Source organism: Oenanthe melanoleuca, chromosome 7, assembly GCF_029582105.1.
Source record: "Oenanthe melanoleuca isolate GR-GAL-2019-014 chromosome 7, OMel1.0, whole genome shotgun sequence".
Lineage (NCBI taxonomy): Eukaryota > Metazoa > Chordata > Aves > Passeriformes > Muscicapidae > Oenanthe > Oenanthe melanoleuca.
In genome coordinates this window covers 17982654-18003780 of record NC_079341.1, presented here as the reverse complement: position 1 = coordinate 18003780, position 21127 = coordinate 17982654, and the positions used below count along the sequence as shown (strand labels likewise).

Genomic DNA, 21127 nt, shown 5'->3' with positions numbered 1-21127 from the left:
TAATTCAGATTAGACACTGTACAGTTGTCTGGTCATGACATTTCCTGAATAGGGCCCATCAATGGCTGTGCTTTACGGTTTTTATTGGGATGCTTCCCTTCCACTTAGGTGGAAGTTCCTCCCCTTTAGAAATAAGCAGGACTGTGATCTTGAGTACCCAGAACTGAGAGAAGATTTAAATTATCCTGCTATAGAATGCTAATAGCCAAAAAAATCAGAAAATCAGAAATCTTTAGGCATTTTCATCCATTAAATGACATTTGAAACTTAGACAACTAAATACTAGGCTATTTTTAAAGATAAAACTCCTTATGCACATTGGCAAGAGTAGTGAGATAATTCTATTGACTTTGTGTGCTACTTCAATAGTTTCTTATCTTCAAATGCCATCTTTTGTTACCATCAAAAAAAAAAAAAAAAAACCCAAACCAGAATCCAAAACATAGTCAGTTTTTGTGATGTCATTGACTTTTTCTCTCATTGGTCTCATTGGGTATGGACAATGAGCATGTTTTTCTGATGTTCTAAGTTAAATTGCCAAAGTTCTATTTTTATTAGATGTTAGAAATATGTTTGGGTGCCATCGTAGTTACACTTTGGCAGCAGCAGAGTACTACTTATTCACAGGATTGCCATAAATTCTTTAAAATTATAAGAAAAACACAGTGCAGGCAGGATTTTTGGTTTTGTCCTTTTGTTTCTACATGAAGGACAAACTAGGACAAAGTTTGCTGCCTCTTTAGTGGTGTGGTACATGACAGGACATGAAGCATTTTCTTCTGACTATTTTCATTCCAGAAACAAAACTAGAAAAAGTAATCAACTGTGCTCCCTCAGCTCCATGGCCCCCTTGGACCCTCTCTTATCTTGGTGTTTCACTGAGCTCTGATGAGTTCAGCCTTCTTTAGGTGAGCCCAGGTTTCCAGCTAGTCTGTGGGTACTCAGATCTTTCTTGAACAGTGGCACAAGCTATTGCTGTTTCTTGTATAAGAAGATATATTGTATAAACAATAGGTCATGAAGCTCTTCATATGGGAATTTCTCTCTGTGCGTTAAGCTGCAGTGAAATAAATAATGATAATGTTTGGAATGTCATCATTAGACATCTGAATTTAATAGTTCAGCAGAAATAACTGGGAAATTCAACCCTCACATTCTGTGTGTGTTCAAATGTTTATCCTAGTTCCTGACTGACTGCAGCCATGGAGGAGAGAGAAAGAAGGATGAGTGTAATGAAGACATTGGCCCTTTGCTGGCATTGTCAGATGGTACAGGCAACTCCTCCTCACAGGCCACACAGCAGCTGTGTAGCCAGCCTGCCCACATCCTACTCTGCAAGGGTTTGAAACCTAGTAACTGGAGTCCTTTTTCTCTGAAAAATAAATACACAAAACATGTAAAGCTAAATGCCAAAACAACTACCTAATATATTTTGTAGCTCTACACAAACTTTCCAGATCAAGTCCTAGTAGTAGAGATTGAATTGCAGAATGCAAAAGAAGTATGATAAGAGTAGTTAACCTCTCCCATGTATTTTAAGAATAAAAATATGGATTTATGGCTATGTATAAGTAAAATTTTGAACAATGCTATCAAAATGGTGGAAGAACAGTAATTTGTTTTGGACCAGTATGTTATTGGTTGAGAGTAAGAAAAAGGGATAAATCACTAGAAATAACATATTTTAAGGAGCATTGATGCCATCTCATAAGGCCTCACATGATCCATCGTTGTGCAGTAAGATAACACAATGACTTCATGTTAACTTCTGGAATGAGTGTTTGCAGTAAAACTGCAATCTTTTTTTCTGTATGCAGTGTTATAGATTTGTTCTATTAATTCCCATTTTCAGAGAAAAAAATATCTTTGGCACCTCTTGTTTGTGTGTCTGCATTTTGAAGTTACTAATAATGTAAAATGACCTAATCAAAAATGAAATGCATGACAAGGGGGAGATAATTTTCTGCTGATCTACCTTGTGAAAGCAAACAATGAACTGTAACTTAGGGTCCACAAATCATATTTCTTTCCTTTTTTCTACATTATAATTTACATGTTTTTCAAAACTCATAGTTTTATGAGTCTCTTTGAAGTAATTTATGTGATTTGTACATTATTTGAAAACATAAATTTTGCTGATTATCTTCAATTTGCTTTTGTCCACCCAACAGTCTCATATTCATTTAATTTAGACAATGATAAGCAGCTACACATTGGTTCATATTCTCCATGAAAGCACAAGTTTTTCTTACATTTGTTTTGTTGAAGAACCTAGCATAAGAATTTTTCATCAAAGGTTAGCCTTAAGTACTCTTACATATTATTGTGCATTGGTAGAAAGTATATGGCTTTCAATTATCTCTGACATAACTGCTTCATGAGTTAATTTGAATATTGTATAGATAGACTGAGTGATGAACTTAAAAAATTTACTATGTCTTCTACGAGTGAGAGAAATGCATATTTCTCTCAACCCATAGCCTTTTACTTTACAGTGCCCTTTAATAATGGGAATAATTAAGACAGGCCTTTCTAAAGACTGGAGTTAAAATTCTGTTGCACATTTTCGTTTTAATCCTATTTATCTAAGCTATGTTACTGTTTTTCTGATACTTTCCGATTTTTCACTTGTATTCATGTGCTTAGTGTTGGGGCTGGCTTCAGAGGAACTACTTGTAGTCATGAAGGTGTGCAGCCGTGTTAGTGTTTTCAGGATATGAGCCTTCCTACTGGGACCAGGATATTTTCATTATTATTGCAGCATTACTTCAGTAGGAGACTTTGATGACTGTGTTCACAGTGAAAGCTGATTTTTAGGTTTTGTCTCCATGGGAAAATTAGTATAGAGTAAGCCATAATAGAAATTTATGATATAGCAACTCAATGCATACCAGTGCTTTGCAAAGCTGCTCGAGCTAGATGTGAATCAGACCCTGGAGGCAGTATTGCTGGATGAGTGCAGAGCCGTGCCTAAGCTAATTAGTCCTACTGAGAAGTAGGATATGTTATGGAAGAGAGTTATATTAATATGGCCATACTTCCTGGCTATCCAAAAAGAGAAAACAGAAGTAGCATTGTGCGGCAATAGGTACACTTGCAATGCACCAGTTTGTTAATGTTGTAACTCTCTGGGTTCCTTTGAGAGTCATTCACACAAGGAGCTAGTACAGAATTAGTGCACAGTAATTAGTAAAGTGTTAGTTCACAAACTTTGCATACTCTTCAATACCCACAGACACAAGTACAGAATCAGGACACAAACAGATTTTGATGTTATATCACAAGCTACTCTATAGGGATACACTATTCAATAGCAGCCAAGAATATAGTATAGACTTGTAAGAAAGGGGCTGAAAAAAAATAAATTATCTGTAGTAATTAGGAGGTGAAAAACATATCTAAATCAACTTAATAAAAAATTCCAGAAATCACTTGACATGTATTTTCTGCAGTGACAAGAAATTTTGTATACCTGCAGTAACAAACCATGGAGGAGCCTGATTTTCCAGAAGGGGTAACCTGTAATGGTTTAAAAATCAGTCTTTCTAGTACCTCAGTTTGAACACTGAAATCAATGCTCATTTTTCTAAAGAAGAGTTCATCAAGTTCTGAGGAGTAAAATGTCATCAAAATCACTTGAATTAGTCATATATTTCTGAGAAAAATGAAGAATCTAACTAATTCCATAGCATTTACCATTGTAAAAAAGTATGCTCAAGTACAAGGATTGTATTTAGAGGGGAATATCATACAGTGAGCTAACATATTAATGCAAGCTGTGCACTGTCAAGAACAGGCACAGTGATTTTAAAACAAACAACATACTGTCATGTAAGCAAGTCACTATAATACCAACAGGTCAATTTACTTTATTTGTATGTGTGCACATATGTGTACATCTTTCTCTGCCCCCATGAGCTGAAATCTTCACCAAAATTTTCTCTAGAAGCATTTAGGAAAGATTGGATTCAAATTATACATATTCAGTGTGCTTTGCTCTCTCCAAACTCTTACTACAGGTGGTGTTGCAAATTATCACAAAATATATAGCTTAAAATTGCTATACTATTACTGAGGTTGGAATTCTTTGCAGACCTCCCTCATTTTTCTTATACATTTTCTGAATTTTCTTTCATATTACTGGACAGTCCCATCTACTACTTCATGATGAAAAATAGGGAACTGCTCTACTGAAAATGATGAGCCCTTCTTTTTACGTGTCTAGCATTCTTTCCATAGATTCATAGTGTGAGTTGTCAGTAAAAGGTTGTGATTTGGATTTGGAAGTAGTACAAAAAGCAAACCTAGATGCTCTTTCACAGATTAACAGACATCTTTAAAGCCAGGAGGTTTTTTCTACTGCTTATTTTTCAAAATCTATCATTGACTGAATAGTTTGCCTATGCTTCTTCAGTTTTTCTTTCAAAATATTCCTTCAGAATTTAGTGGCCTGAGTTTGATCTGTAGATCACTTCTGAACTATCACTAATTGAGGGTCCCAGTAGCACTTAACAGCCCCTTAAATGAATGGATTGCTGTAGCACTTAGGTCAGCAGCATTAGTTTCCTTTATCTAGCCAAGGTATCTGCTTTACTTCAACATTTACAAATGTCAGACCAAAGTACTGTAGCAATGCCAGGAAGCAAATGCCTAACTAGTGGTGTTTTTACAAGCTTCAGTCAAGCTTGCTTTCATACCTCCTTTAAAAGTTACTGCTGCCAACTACCTTGAATTCAGAAAAAGACCTTCTTTCTTAATGAAGAAATCTACTGAGAGTTTTATCTTGGGCTTCTACCATTTATTCTTTGAAATATATGCTGAATCTGCTACACTCAAATTTGAGATACTAGTTGTATCAATATGGACCCATGGTTTCAAGCCTTTAGATATGCAAATTGTGTTTCTGTAACGAACAAAACCTTAGAGACCATGCTGTTGTGGTTCCACAGAGCCTTTATTGCGCCTCATCTTTATGCTAAATTAATACAAATTTCCTGTGTGTCCAGAATTCAAAGTCAATCAAGTGGCTTAATCTCTGAGGGCATGGGATAAAAATGCTATTATTACAGTTTGGAAGAAGGTGAGGGATTACCTTTAAATGTATCCAGGCTATATGCTACAACAGCAACTCTGAAACACAGACCATTATGAACCACATCTTAATAGAGTGTGAACTTACAGATTGCCTCCTGCCCTACTTATGATCACACAGACTAACTCCACAGTTGTACAATGCATTTTTGGCAAATTCAGTAGTTGGCTCTGTAGAGAAGTAGTATTAGGAAGATATTTGTGATTTGTTACTCCTCTTTAATGCACTGAATGTTTTGACTATTTTTAAAAGTTAATCTCACTGTTTACTTTTCATGTTTGTTTCATCTTTTTCCCCATATGCTTTGCTTTTCTTAGCTAGAATCCACAAGATGAACCAATGCCAAGTGTCCAGTGAGTTTTCTGAAGCATATTAGCACATGAGATGCAGCTCTTAAGGCCCACAATCTGCAGTTTGAATACTTGTGTATTAGTAGCTCCAAATGTGTTTTGGAGACTATCTCTAAAATTGATGATACTGTGATATTATTTAGGATTTGTACTTTAAAGTTGCCAAAGCTATTTATTTAATCATATTGACTAAATCATCATCCTAATTCTTTGAGAAAAATAGCTGCCATCTTATTGTGCAGAAGTATCATGAGTTACTCCATTGTTGATGTTGCGTTTCTACAAAGTTTTTTGACAGCTTTTGTTTCTGAGCAATTTTGAAAATTTCTCTTACCTCCAACACGGTGCATGGTTTTACTTTGGCAGGGCAAAATATTCACTTGAGATTCTTTCTAATCCTATTTTCTTTAACTTCACTAAATAAATAAACTGCATCAACAGCCTGAGTCCCAACCATGGCATAATGCTGAAGAGACAAGCTTCCATTGTGGCAAACCTCTGAGTGTACAATGCCTGCATAGGTGTTCCCAGGGTAGATGTTTCTACTTTAGGACTAGTACCTCAGATAAAAACTCATTGAGAAGGGAAAATGGGGCATGTGCAGAAAAGTGAAGAATTGCTGGCTTTCCTTTGTCTTCATCTTTGTACAGAATTTCAGCTTCAGCCCTCCAGAAGTTCAGGCTGATCTGGTGCACTGCTAGCAAAGAGGCAAGTGTAATACAGCCTTCCTGCCATAAACAGTTAGAGCTGATCTTATAATATCCTTACAGTGAAGATTCTGATATTTGCCTTGTGAGAAGTTACCTCAGCCTTCCTTTCAGGTGCCTCTTAGGGATTTGTTCTGCTTGAATTTATTTATTTTAAGTTGATCTCTTTCCTGGCCATTTGAATATTAACAACCTTACACACAAATGACACACACACAAAAAAACAAACAAACAAACAAACACAAAAAATTCCAAAAAAAAACCAACCTACACATAAAAAATAACATTTCCAGTCCCCTCCAAATCTAATTATCCTAATTTTCTCTTTCTCACAGTAACCAAAAAGAAAAGCCCTGGGTATAATACAAAAGTAGGGCAAGCAGAGATACTTGCCCAGAATACCCTCCATCCAAATGTGGTTTGTGGCTCAGGGATGTCTTGATCTGGAAGTGATCTCTTCATATTTAAATGTTCTCAATAGGCTTTTCTGCTGTGAAGTTCTTCATTAAATTGTATTGATCATATGGCATTGCTCAAACAGTGAGAGAGATATCACTTAGCTCACATAATAATGTGATATAGATATTTTTTTATCACCTGGTGGCTATTGTATTATCCAGGTTTTCTAGAACTAGGAAATAGGCTGTGATATGTAGTAATTCCAGCATACCCAGAATTACCTGGTTTTCATCAGTAACTGTCTCTTCCGGAAAGATCACAAGCCAACTGTATTGGGATGCATCCTCAGCAGCGTGCCAGCAGATCATGGGAGGTGATTCTGTTCCTCTACTCTTCTCTTGTGAGACCCCACCTGGAGTGGTGCATCCAGCTCTGAGTTTCTGAGTACAGGAAAGGCATCAATATGTTGGTTCAAGTTCAGAGGAGAGCCACTCCAATGAAGAAACAATGAGCAATTGGGATTGTTCAGCCTGGAAAAAAGGTGACTTTGGAAAGACCTAATTGTAGTCTTCAGTACCTGAAAAGGAGGCTCACAAGAAAGATGGAGAAGAACTTTTCACAAGAAAATGTAGTGTCAGGACAAAGGGAATGGCTTCAAACTGAAAGAGAATAGGTTTAGATTAGATATTAGGAAGAAATTCTTTATTCTTAGACTGGTGAGGCACTGGAATAGGTTACCCAGAGAATTTGTAGATGCCCCATCTGTGGAAGTGTTCAAGGCTGGATGGAGCTCTGAGCAACCTGGTGTAATGGCAGATGTCCCTGCCCATATTAGAGGGCTTGGAACTAGATAATCTTTAATGTTCCTTTCAACCCAGGACATTCTATGATTTTATGAATTAACCAAAAACTTCCACCTTGAGTCAAGTTTGAGGAGGAAAAGAAAAATAATGATCAGTTAAGTTTTCTGCATTGTCCAGAAGTAGTTTCTGACACTCAGATGGTTTGGCATGAATTATTTTTCCCTGAAGTTACAGTTGTATTTGTGTAAACCTTTTGGACTTTGACTGATTGCCACACCTCTGGAACCCACTATTAGATGTTATTATATGAAAGGCTTAGAAGGGCTTCTATGTATTCAGCATATAGGAAGACATCTTCAGGACCATACTTGTAAAAGCATGCTGTTTGCTGACAGGTTTGAATCTTACCCATGTTAGTCACTGATAGTTTAGTTCTTTGGTATGCTTTTTTTAATCTCTGCCTTTTTCCTCTACAGTCAAATCACTCACAATAGAAACTGAAAGAACTGACAAATACTGAAGGATCAGAACTCTGTTAGAAAGACAAAAACAGCAAAAGCCAAGATTCTAACTATTTATGGATCTTGTTTCCCAACAAAGTGTATCTAAAAGCCATTGTCTCAGGGTTCAGAAACAGCTAAATGATTGATTTCACATAAAATATTTGTTGTTCTAATTACAGTGTCATCTGGGTCGTTGGCAACAAACAGATGCAAAAACAGCCTTTACATACCATCTTGAAAAACTTACGGTTTGCTTAGTGTGCTTTATAATCTAAAGCATATGGCTTTGCACATAACTGCAGTATCCAAAATGAAGCTGTACGTAATGAATCACTGAGTGGAAGAAAATGCATTGCTTCTGTTACAAGTTCTTTCAGTGTGTGTATTCAAATGGTTCTGTTTAGGGTTATAAACAAAAGGATATGCTCACAGTTTCAGCAGTGTGTTACAGATTCTGGGATGCACATGACATCAAAGAGGCTACACTAATTTCCCTAGCAGTCTATGGCTCTTGGCACTATGAGCACACTCCATCTGAATAAACAGAATTCTAGTTCACCACAATTGTGGGGGGGATCCAAGGTGATAGTGAAGCTTGGTTTTGTTGTATATCTTTCTATAGGACTTTTTACTTCTTCAGATTCTGTGTGTTCAGTGAATCAGGTAACTACACTTGAGCTATAGACTACAAAACACTTGACACTGAAAATTAGTAAATATAATATATTACTCTTATGTAATGAATCCAGGTAAGAGCTTTAAGTACACTGGAGTTGCTAAGGATTAATCATTCTTTCTAAGCATTAATACATATATTTTTAAAGTGGTTAGCATACTTTCCATTAGCAACACTTTTGTGAAAATTCAATGAGATACTTGTGAGTTAGGAAGGGCTAAGGTCCTGTAACTCCTTAAAGCAGATCTGATTTATTGTTCTTTCCATGCTTGCTTGTCACTAGCAGCGTGAAGAGTGCTAGCTCCTATAAATATTCCTAGACACTCTTATGTGCTGTAAGGGACCAAGGGAATTTGGTGGCAGGAATGGTTCTCATCATACTAGATCTCATTATATCAACAGAATAGATGACCTTACTGGACATCTGAAGCTACTGGTAGGTAAGCATGAAATATTCTGGAGAGAATTACAATTGTTAATAGTATTATGTCAATATGCCTCCAGGCTCCTGATGTTACTAGATTAATTTAGTTCTCTGATGCCAGAACACAGATTCAACTGCTTCACATTAATGGTTTTTATTCCCTTTTCTTCTTTTCTTTAGTTTCTCAGTACCTTACTTAATAGTTTATTTTTTTCTTTTTCCTCTTTCCTATAGTTTTGTCTTTTCCCTCTTACTAGCCTCAGAAGGGAAAAGAACATAATGAAGACATACCATGTTACTGAAGTCACCAAGGAGTCTTGGTCTTTATTCTCTCCTACCCTGTGTTGTCATCTCTTGGTGTGGTTTCGCCTGTACTGAGATAAAAGTCTTCGAGGGACTGTGTGTTTATTTTCTATCAACCTCCAGCATTTTTGCAGAACTACCATAATATAATTGAATTTATAGAACGTCACATAGACACGATAACTTCATTTCCGAATGAAACTACAGATTACTCTACAGTATGTGTTTAGTGAAGCCAAATAGACCTGTTATCCTGTGCTTGTTTCTGTTTTATAATTGGTAGTATTAACAGGCAATGTACAAATACCCTGTGTATCTCTTTTAGTGTGCTCATACTAAAGTACGAGCCCTTAGTACAGTGTAGCACAAGTATATGCAGGATAGTTCTGCACTAATGGGATTGAGTATGGCAGGCAGATGCAGCAGGAGCTCAGTGGGGACTAACTGCTTGGGTCCTCACTCTGCTTCCCAGGCACATTTTTCATTTTACTCCTATTTTGCTCTTTAGGTATGAAACAAATTTGTTCAAATGATGGAGAATCATGGCAGTGCAAAAGGAAGGAAAATGCATCTTGTATGAGTGCATACTCATAGCCAAATAACATTGCGTGCCCTTTGTAAATCAGTGTTTTTAAAAATAAAGCTGAAATAATGAAAATCATTAAGTCTAGTTAATTTGAAGCAGTTTTTACTGCATAAGTGATGTCCAGTCAGTCCCATTTAACATTGATATGAGTGGGACCAGAATCATTAGTCCCTTGAGTCGTTTCCTTGAACAGACTTGCATAGCACACAGGAAAATGTAGCTGTTCCTTGAAGTCAACATGCTGTACATAATTATCCACTAGCATCCAGTCCAGGAGGAGGATGTATATTATCATTGTCTGTGAGGTCATTTCTGCCTTTGCCTAAGACTTCAAGAGGAAAAGTGAAATTAACTTGCTGCCTTGAAGAATGATTCAAAACTGGAAACTTGAAAGCATCAAAATACATATAAATTATCAAAGGAGAACAAAGACAAGTTTTTCCACAAAAGTCTTCTCCCCAGGCTATAACAATGCTTTACATAGGCATGATCAATATATCCAGGCTTGAGAACCAAAGTCTTTTGGAATAAATTAGACTGGCAGGAAAAGAAACAAACAAAGAACAAATTAACATGATTTTAAACATTGCTTAAATTTTCATGAATGTAGACCTTGAGATGTTATGATGAGATCCCATGAGTCTGTGCTAATATTTGCTTATAATTAAGGGTTGCACTTTCATGTTTCATCTGATATTATAGATTGGAAATTAGCTACATGCTTACTATTTTTCTTGGTCATAGTGATTTCTCTACTGTATTTGCTTACTCTGTTACTAATATATATGATTCCTTAAATGGCCCCGTTACCTTTCCTTTAACAAACTGCCCCTTCTCGTACTCTAAATCTCCTTGTTTGAGTAATTAGGAAAAAACTACCCTTCCTGTCATACTAGGTTTGAGTTCAACTCTAGCAGAAAAGGAGACAAGACTAACCCCTCCCAAACATGCTTTGGGTAAATGGCATCAGAAGGAAAATGAGTATACTCATCTCCACTCTTCAGTATGTATTGTGGTGGATGAAACTCTCTTCAGCAAGGGAATTGGCAACACAGCCTCTTTGGGGCACTGACACATTGGCAAAGAACCCTTGTGTGCATTCTTTGCAAAAAAAGTAGGATGTCAACCAGTGTTTAGAGCACCAAGTGTGCTGCACCACACTTAAAACAATCTGATTCACATCATTTATTTTACAAGTTCCAAATGCAGTTCAGCTGCTTCCTCACCATTTCTGTTCAGAATTCTCCATATAGGAAAAATTAGCAATGTTTGGCAAGATTATCAGCATCAAGAGATTTTTGAAGCAAGAGTTTAGTCATTTAAAGTTTGTGGAGATCCTAAGTTCATTTCAGCAAGCAAAATCAGATGATTCTGTTCCTCTGGCATGGCTGCCCAGTGCCTTCAATACTTCAATATGCTTTCAATACTAAGATAATCAGGGCAATAAGGACCTCTAAGATGAGATCTTCAGTGAATATCAAGCAAAGTCATCTGCCCCTTGGAAAGTTATTAGAAAAATACATTTTTGCCACTACTGTTTTGAAAGTATTTTTCAGGGCCCAAATCTTAAATGCAAAAGTCCATGTGTCAGTGCTAAAGAGCAAATTGAAATCCTTTGTTAAATCTTACTATTTGGCAGTTTGTGCATTTCTGAAAGAGTCCTTTGCAGCTTATGGAAAGGATTGATTGGATTGATTTTTAAACAGAAAAGTCTTCTAAATAAGATAAAATATAAGAAATGCAGTCATCATTGCCAAGCCACAAGATGTCATTTAAAATGTCAGTATAATGGATATGATGGCTAATTGAAGAAAAATATTTCCATTTCAGCCATAAGAAAACAAAGAAGAATTACATGGAAATTCAGAAACTATATCCCAGAATTTAAAAGATCAATACAGATCTGCAGACTGAGACTTCTGATAAAAATCCCGTTAGAGAAGTTTATTCTTGTTAAGCTAGATGTGATCGCTACCACATCTTCAATAGTTTTTAACTTTTGCTTAAGTCAAAACATGCCTTTCCTAAAAGCTTCTATTCTCAACCTGAGTTTCCATCATACTGCTAAATATTTTTTTCTCCTAACTTTCAGTATGTGCTGTATTTCTGGTCTAAACTTTTCTTCTGCTTCTGACCATTAGTTAGTTTAGAGTTTTGTTTTCAAATGTGAAAACACCTCCACCTTCTATATTCAGATCACCTCTTCACCTTCTTTTGAAAAGAATAAAGTACAACAGTCTTATATTTCTCGCCATGTAGCAGATTTTTCAGGGTTCAAATTGTTCCCGTTTTCAAAATATTCTGCCCTTTATTGCATCCACTTTAAAATAATTCTGTACACAACAATAGAACTGTTTTTCTGTTTCTGTTGAGTAGTCTTCTCTTCTTTGCACCCAGTCTATTTCATATTCAGCTGAATATCTGCAGCTCCCAAGTCTCTCCTGGAGGTACTGCTTTCCAACTCTGTAATTCCCAGTTCATAAAAATGTATATTGAATGTTTAACTTCACATTTACTTGAAAAAATATATCTGAGCTCTGCAAGTCCTGTTTTTTTGGCTTGGGCTCTTACGTATCAAAGAAATTAAAAGGATAGCCAACAGTGGTAATAGGGGACTGAACAGAAACACCATCACTTTTTTTACTTATAAATACTTTCTAATCCAGCAGATTGATCCAGTAGCTGTTTCTATTTGCCTTCACTGTAAGCCACATCAATTCTATGGTTTCTTTAGGGAAGCATCCACATGAGCCTGCTCACCCACATGTCAGCCTCTCTGAGCTGAAGATGAGGATGCCCAGAACCTCAGCTGCCCTATGCTTAGATCAGTTGCCATAGTGCACTTGGCAGAAAGCGTTCTGCCTACTCTGTTATTTCTGCACTGCAGTAAGGGATTTATCAAATAAGAAATTGTAACCTAAGGAATTTCTGTGCTCAGAGTTACAAGAAAAGGTTTTTTTCCAGACAAAATGGGGTCAGATCTCTTTCTTGAAAAGTGGTGCTCAAGGACAGCCTGAAGAAAGTGTATGTGCTCACCCTCTCATCTGTCTCTAACTTTGTAGCAAACTAAGGAGCCTGGACATGCCAGAGGCACTGGGCACAATTTCTCTGCAGTATAGACAATACCTTGTTAATGATACTGGTAATGATACAGCTGCTACTATTGCTATTAAATTACAAGTGCCTTTTTCTTATTGGTGACTTTAAGTTTGTCATCAAAGCAAAATATTTTAGAACAACACTTAAAATGCCTATTCAACTGCTGAGTGTTGAGCACATGTTAATACCATTTTCTCCAGATATGGTAGTTTATGATAAATGTTACCAGATTTTGTACTGTTCATGTAGTGTGCAACTAAGACAAATGGGCCCACTGAAAGGGTATTTCCTTTGGAGAACACAAGCTGCAGACCACCCGTAGGATACACAGAAATAATTAAGTGTCAGGATAAAAAGGTAGAGCAAAATATTAGTGAATCAGAATCCTAATAGATAAAAGACATTATAAAACCCCAGCCTATGTATATGTATCTTTAAAAAAAAAATGTTAAGGCCTCAAGAGTACTTAGGGGAAAGGAAAAAGACACCCCATCACATTATTGTACTGTCTAAACATTTCTAAATATTTGGGTGCTGTGGTTTTACTTCTGGCAAGCTGCAGAGAGGCGTGTGAAATTATGCAAAACAGTGAGTAACTGAGTTCATACCAGCCTCTTTCTAGAATAAAAAAAATCATGGAGAGGTATTCATAAACTATATTGCTGTAAGAAAAAACTCAGATGGCTTTGTGACTGAAAATATTGCTTGCAAAAATTGCAGACCCTGCTGTCCTGAGAGAGAAAGCTCTAAGATCAGTTGGAGGTTGGAATAACTCTCAAAGCAGAGGCTAGAATGTAGTTATCACAGGTCTTCTGCAACATTTTCAAACTTTATGGAGAGCAAAATTGCATTTACATCCTATCTGAATCATAATGAAAAACTTTCAAAGAAACAGATATTATATGGGCACCCAATTTCCTCAGAAGTATTTTCTGGTACAGCTTCTGCCTTGTTTGGTTGTGTACAGTACAAGCAGGTAGAAAAGGTTCTGGCTCAGCCATCACAATCTCTTTAGCAAAAATATAAAGGTTTACTTAACTTGAAAGTATAAAGTATTGAAGCATTAGGTATTAAATTAGAAAGCAGCATATTATTTTAGCAGCAGTGTATTATTTTAAAGGGTTTTTTTCTATCTGTGGATAAATATAACCTTTCTTTATAAAATTTGGTTTGAATTTTAGACCCAGCTCTGCAGTCAGTTCCCTGGTGGTCATTTAACCCACCATCCCTCCCAGGTGTTGTGATGGAATGGAACAAGTGCTCCTCTCCCACGCAGACATTGCAGTTGCATATTGAGAGGAAATTAATATTTTTAAATTTTATTGTTGAGTGGAAGAAAGCGAGAGAAAATTTCTCAGAACAGTCAGTCTTTTGGCTGAAAAGGCTAAAGTTCAAACATCTCCTCTACCTTGTTCAAATTGCAAGTACAATCTGTAAGCCTGAGTGCTTAATAAACTTCCTTTGTAACGCTACCTGCTCCTTAAGGCCAGATCTTGTCAATGGATTTGTGATATTAGAGACCTACATCTGCAAAAGCCATATTAACTTCAGTTTTGAAATGTTTAAAGGCACTGTTGCTACTTGATCTTTGTGCTGGCCTTTTGTATAGGAGCAAGTTCCTTGTGCAGTATGGAATGCAAATGTGTAAGATGCATATTTTTCCTTCGGTGCTGCCAAACCCTGGTTTCATTCATACTGTCACTAAAATAATTTTTAACAGGGAGATATGAGAAAAGTCAAAGGCATTGGAAGAATAATTTGAAAGTAAATCACCTTTCCTTACCCACAGTATCTTGTAGTAACTTACTTATCCTGAAAATGGTTGCCCTGTAATCCGAAGTATGTATATGGTAAAATAGAATATAGCACACCATAATGTCTTTTCTCCACAATACTAAAAAAAAAAAAAAAAAATCAACAACAAAAAAAAAAGCCAAAACAAACACACAACACCCCCAAATAAAACAAACAAACAAACAAACAAAAACAACCCCAACTTAGCAAGCTGTTAGTTCTTTTCAGAAACCCTTCTGAAATACTTCCTTCATCTTTAAATTCTGCTTTCCAGATGACTTTAAGCAACTGTTATTTTACAGCACATATATTCACAAATTATGTGAAGAAAGTGTAATTCCAAACTGATTCAGTTAATCTGATTAAATGGACAGCGATGTCAAGAAGGTAGCCTTTTTATATAAAGAAAATATTGATAATAGCCTAAGTCTCATCAGTCAAGAGACTTTATTAATGTCTACTGTAGAAAAACTATTTTGTTGCTGCTGAATGATATATTCATAGCTAGTCACAATATACCTCATTTCCTGCTTAGATAACAGAAGATATTAAGAAAAAGCATGAAAGGAGTAAGGAACTGTGTGATATAGATACATGGAAGAATAAAAAATGTTTAAAAAGTGAAAATTAAGTTCTGCATAAAAACTTGCATTTGAACTGAGTTTCAAAAGAGAAAGCAAAGATTCCCAAGTTCCTGTTTGCTTACTTTGGATAGAACAGACTTGCTAATAAATCCAGGACTAAATAGTACAGAAAAAAGGCTGTTTACAGACTAAAATGTGCTAGGATGTTCACAGCACCTGGCACAGCTTAAAACTAAATTGTGTTATCTTACTGTAGGTTCAGAAAACTGTCTTGAACAGAAGCTGAGAACACCTCGTCGACGATGTCAGCAGCCCAAAATGCTGAATAGCCCTGAGGATAACATGTACTATAACCAGTTAAATGTGAGTTCAAAGTGGCAATAAAGCTGTTTTACTGGCTTTGTTTCCAGTTAATAATTCTGTTATTAATACCTGTTTCAGCCCCTCCAGCCCCACCCCCACGTTCTTCTGCTCTCGTCTTGAACATGTGCTTATGCTCTTTATCTGTTGCTTTCATGTCAGGATGTCTGCCTTCACGGTGAATAATTGATGTGGTTTATCAAAGACGAGCAAGATGCATGCTTCATCAGGCTCACTTGAGCCCTTTGATCAAAAAAATTATGCTGTGACTTCTGATATTATCAGCATCTGCTTGCATTCAACACAAAATCACTTTGAATTAAAAATTAACGACTTGCTGCTTTGCTTTGACTGTATGTTCTTGGCCCTCTCCACAGGGAACTCTAGAATATCAAGGGAGCAAGAGGAAGCCAAGAAAACTTGGGTAAATATCTATCTTCTTAGTTCTAAGCAACTGTAAACAGAAGTCCTTTGTGATATTACAGAATATGCAAAACTTTCTAGAGAGGTTTCTAAAAATAAACAATTAACATATTTCTGTGTATTGACATTGGACATTTTCTGCACAAGAAAATGTAAAACTTGCATGTACTGCTGTCTGCAGACACTAGAACTGATTCTTACAAAATATGCTCCCCAGCTCTCTCTGTGTACTATTATTACAAAAAAAAAATAGCATGGCTCATATTTTTAAATGTGTTTCACAGCAGTGAAATGTGCCAGATGAAGGGTGTTAGTACCGAAGGCCTGTGACCTAGAGCAGTGCCACAAGCCCTGCCAGCCCCACAGAAGCACACTCACAGTGGGCCTCTCTCTTCCTGCAGGAGCATGTGAGAAGCTGACAGAGAGGCCACTCTGCACAAAAGGGAGTTGCTCCTTCTCTGTTGAACTGAGTCCGTTCTCATTGCTACATGAGCAGTTATGTAACACGAGGTATAGGTAGAGGAAACCAGGCTGGCTTCCATATAATTGCCAAAATATTCCATTGCCTGATCACACAGACCAGAGAGAACTCATGGGAGCTTAGTCTTACAGACACATTTAGTCCGAAAATTTGCCAGAACCTTCTCTGGTTTTCCCCCTGGTTTTTATTAATCTTCTGAATGTAACTGTATGAACAAGAGGTCTTTGAGTCAAGGTTAAAGCCCAAAATTTTGCATGTCTGTGAAAGATTTGGTTTTTCTCTCCCCTAGTTTAAAAAAGTTTGTATTCTGGATTAAAAACACTAACATGAGACTGCAGTGCTCATCATACATCACAGAAAAATGAAAGCCCCTTGGTGTCAATAGGGCTTTTCCCAAAAATTGATGATGTAGTCTTTGGCTCATATTCACAGCAAACCATCATCTGAAATATTGTGCCAAAATCATATCCTACTTGTGGAACATACACAGACAAAAAAAGCTACATTGCTCAGATTAAATGCCCGTTTGATGCAAATAGTTGTTCTATCATTCTATACTCCCAAACTGAAAGATGATATGGCATTTCCTTGATCCTCAGAACCATTCAGGATATAAAATGTAATAGCAGTTGGAATATGTATAAAAGCTGTATCTTTCTCATCAAATCATCCTGACATTTTTTTCTATTGTTATACTAGGGTTTTTCACTTTTACATCCACAGAGTAGTTTCTATTTCTGAAGATACTGACAGAGTTAAATTTTAATTTAAGGAGTGTTTTTTGTTTACTTTCAAGGCAAATCAAAGTACTGGATGGGGAGGATGAGTATTATGAATCATTGTCAGCTGTTGAATCTACCCCTGAAGATGACAGTTTTCTCAGTTCTCCATCTCCTCCTTCAAGAGATGTGTCTTTTGCTCAAAGCTAAACCTCACTCATTCTATTGACTAATACTGGTAAGAGTATTTTCCTGCTGATAAGCTCTTCCAGTTAACTTAGTTTATGTGTGTTTATATAATATATTAAAAATACCATGTTAGCTAGTTACTTTAGTTCACTGATTTAGACCTGGGCTTTCAGCTGTACACTGTCACATTTGGGTGTATTTTTATAAACAACTGCAATGAAGGGGAGCAGCACTACCTGTATGTGTTGATGTTGACAATGGATGCATTTATTTAGCAGCAAGGTTAGTTTATCTGATTCTCTTTCCTGCTTCCCCCTCCCCTGGCTGCTGTTCCCACCCTGTGCCATCCCTTCTGTTGTGCTGGCACAACTGCTGGTAGAGCTGTGAAAAGTAAGATCAAGGAACTGAACTAAAAGAGCACTGTACTAAAAATTTTAATTTGGGGTCATAGTGAAAACTTTTTGTATTTCATTGGACTGATATTAAACATTGTCCTTTATAACTTTCTTTGCTGTGTATGGCTTTTAACACTAAAAAAATGTACAGAGTAAAATAATTTAAAATGTGATTTTGTCTCAGTTTACCTTGCAAATAGTTTTCTTACAAAGTATTAGTTAACCATAAGTCTAACCCAAGGAATTATTTCAAATATAAGGAGTAAAACAGTTTTAAGGCTAATTTCACACACTGTTTCATATAGTCCTTGTGACTGAAACTATCATTATGATAGTTATTCTTGTTATCCATGGAAATATTTAATTTATTCCTTAAGTTGTATGTCTGGGCTGCAATGACTCCTACATTTCCACAGCCCTCATGTATGTAGCAAGGGGGAAAAGTCACCTGCAAATTTTTCTACTTGCTTATCACTTTCTTTGAAAATCCTTAATGAAACAGTTTGCAGCTTTCTACAGAATACTGAGATTCTTTGACAGTTACCGTTTCCATGGCAGAAGCCAACCGTTTCACCTTACTCTTTTATTTCTGGTTCAGAAACACAATTTTGATTTGTGACCATTCTTTGTTTCTTTTCCAGACAAGCTCTTGTCAAATCTTTTGGAAATAAAATGTTCGCATTTACTGCCTTACACATTTGCTAAAAATTATTCTTTTTTTTCTTTTTTGACAAACCATACTGATTTAATCTGACCATTTATTTTACAGACCTAGTTATGATCCTTGTTTTTTTATCTCTGCTCCAGTGGGTTTGCCCTGATCTGTGCAAATAGATCTTCCCATTGGAGATCCACCTCACACCTGTTCCTTAAGCTACATAATTTCTTATTATCAATGTTCACTGGCATTGTCTTTTTGACCACGGGACAAGGAAAGGGGACATGAGAAATGAGACCCAAGTGCAGTCATGATATTCCTAAACCAGAACAGGGTTCAAAAGAAGAAAAGATAATGAAGTAGATAGTTCCACAAGTACTTTGCTTCTCCTGACAAATACAGAAATTATGTTAAGCGGGGCAGATGAGGATGAGCAAAGGATTCTAGGAAGAAAAATTCTTTAGTCATTCTTCACCCAAAATGTGAGAGAAGGTTGAAGCTGGAAGTTGAAATCCTGAAAGACACTGAAGTCTTTCAGTACACTCCTCATTCTAATCTGATGTACATCTAGATGGGTGCACTTTAAAGGCCCTTAAGAGCCTGTGAAATTTAGGAACTCCTTAAACAACAGAGAATTGGTGAATAGCTGCAGATGAATTAATGTCATTAAAAATGCAGTGCAGATAGAAATGGAAACTAATACGAATGCATGTGTACAGATCAGTTTGTTTACATTTTGTCAAAATGTAACAAGAATGAGTATATGCTATGATAACTCATTGAAAATGATATAATTTTCCTATGCAGTGAATAAATTCTCAGTTAAATTGTAACATATCTGGATGAAAAATAAGATTACTTTTAAACAGTCAAATTACTTGCTCTGGTCTTCTAGATCACAGAGAGTTCTAGCAATATTGCTGCCTTCTGGTTCCATCCTTCCTTTTTGAAAACTATTTGTGAAAGTAAAGCTTTATTATAACTGCAATTCACATCATTATGCATAGTTAAGAGTTTATCAATTGTTTGAATTAAATGACAGGTTTCCAGAGAGATATTAAGTCATCTGCCTAAAACTAGCAGTTTACCTTACACTGAGTGATACAATACTCTGAGTAGTTAAGTTCATAAAGTAAGAGAAAGTGAAAAACAATATGTGAAGCACTTAAGCCAAAGATGAAGTCCCATTGAAATCAATGAAATTTTGGCACATGATTAAGTGCTTTGCTGAATGGGGGCTCTAGTTAACAAGAGCAGCTTCAGAACATTAAAGAATAAGGCACAGACAAAATGCAAAAACTCTCTCAGTACATCCCTTACATTTCTTCCTCTCTCTTCTTCCAATTGTTAAACTCATATCAATCTCAGCCATCAGAAATGGACTTCAAAGAGATTTTAAGCAGCCTTTAATTGCATGGAAAGGGTAGAATACAGTATTTTCCTTGTTATATGCAATGCCATTATCTACATCTGCTGTACTTTTTCAAATTAGTTAATGTCTAGTACTAATACTTTAATACTGAATTTGCTACCTAAAAGCTGCTGTTGAGCAGTATGTTTTCATTCTTGTTCCTTCTTAGCTAAACACTGTGCACAAAGTCAGTCTGTGTATTTTATTCTTTCCTAACTTACCCACTTTCCTTGTTTGTTTGCACTTCATCCTCAGCAGATGAGGTGGTTTTCTCTCATCCTGATTTTAGAGCACTTGTATGCCTTTCAATTATTAAAAGCCTTGCTGTAGAGCCAGGCAGTAACACTAAGACTGACCAAAGAGTTGAACTTCTGTTATCATATTGATAGAAGTGTGTGTTTGGGTTGATTGATTTGTGTGTGAAAGGGAATAAAGGAGGTATGTCATTGTGATGATCCTGGTCAGTGGAAGCATATCAACAAGAATTGCTTATATTTTCTCATTTAGCTTTCATAACATTGAAGCATTGTTCTGATTTATTTCCTTTCATGTATATTATCCTGAAATATTAATGTATTTTTGCTTAATAGTTCATAACATATTCTGTTCTTAATATTTTATAACAGTAAAGAGTTTAAATCCTGTTAGGAAGAGGAAAATTTCTTAGACAGTATGTAATATATTAAACAGTTTTCAGCAGATGGGAGAGAAAAGGATGAAGCTCAACAAGGGATTTTAGTAGATTTTTTCTGTAGACCTTAATGGCACTAGAAACTGGTTCTTGCTAAGGACAATTTCTGTCTTTCAGTTATGGCAGCTTAAAAACTTGTCTCTGTGCCAATAAAAGTCGGGCAGGGAGCTTTTGGAGATTAGCCCCTTTCATTTGGTAATTTTAAATGTGCTTCTGACTTAAACATTTACATCACTTTAGTAACATAAAGGGACCTTAGAATAGGAGTAAATTGCAGCCATCTTAAATTTGCCCTCAACATGACCTCCCTCACCCATACACTGTAAGAGTTGTGGAAAGGGCTTTTGTGCCCTGAAGGTCTTTTAAGTGGCCCCTATCAGGCTATCCAAGGACTTGTTGTTACTTAGAAGCTTACAAAATGTGGCTGTAAATGATGTGAAACTGGGTGCTACTATCTGTTTTACACTATATAAAAATTAA

General features: G+C 36.3%; 1 protein-coding gene across 1 annotated transcript in view; it reads left to right on the top strand.

Moving 5' to 3' along the window:
• The window catches only part of MYO3B (myosin IIIB), a 178516-nt gene extending 159949 nt beyond the window's left edge, over positions 1-18567 (top strand). The window contains exons 32-34 of the mRNA XM_056496889.1: positions 15577-15683; positions 16058-16104; positions 17381-18567. Coding sequence (XP_056352864.1) covers positions 15577-15683; positions 16058-16104; positions 17381-17513 — 287 coding nt within the window. The 3' untranslated portion in view covers positions 17514-18567. The remainder of the gene's footprint in view (positions 1-15576; positions 15684-16057; positions 16105-17380) is intronic.
• Positions 18568-21127: the final 2560 nt, after the last annotated feature.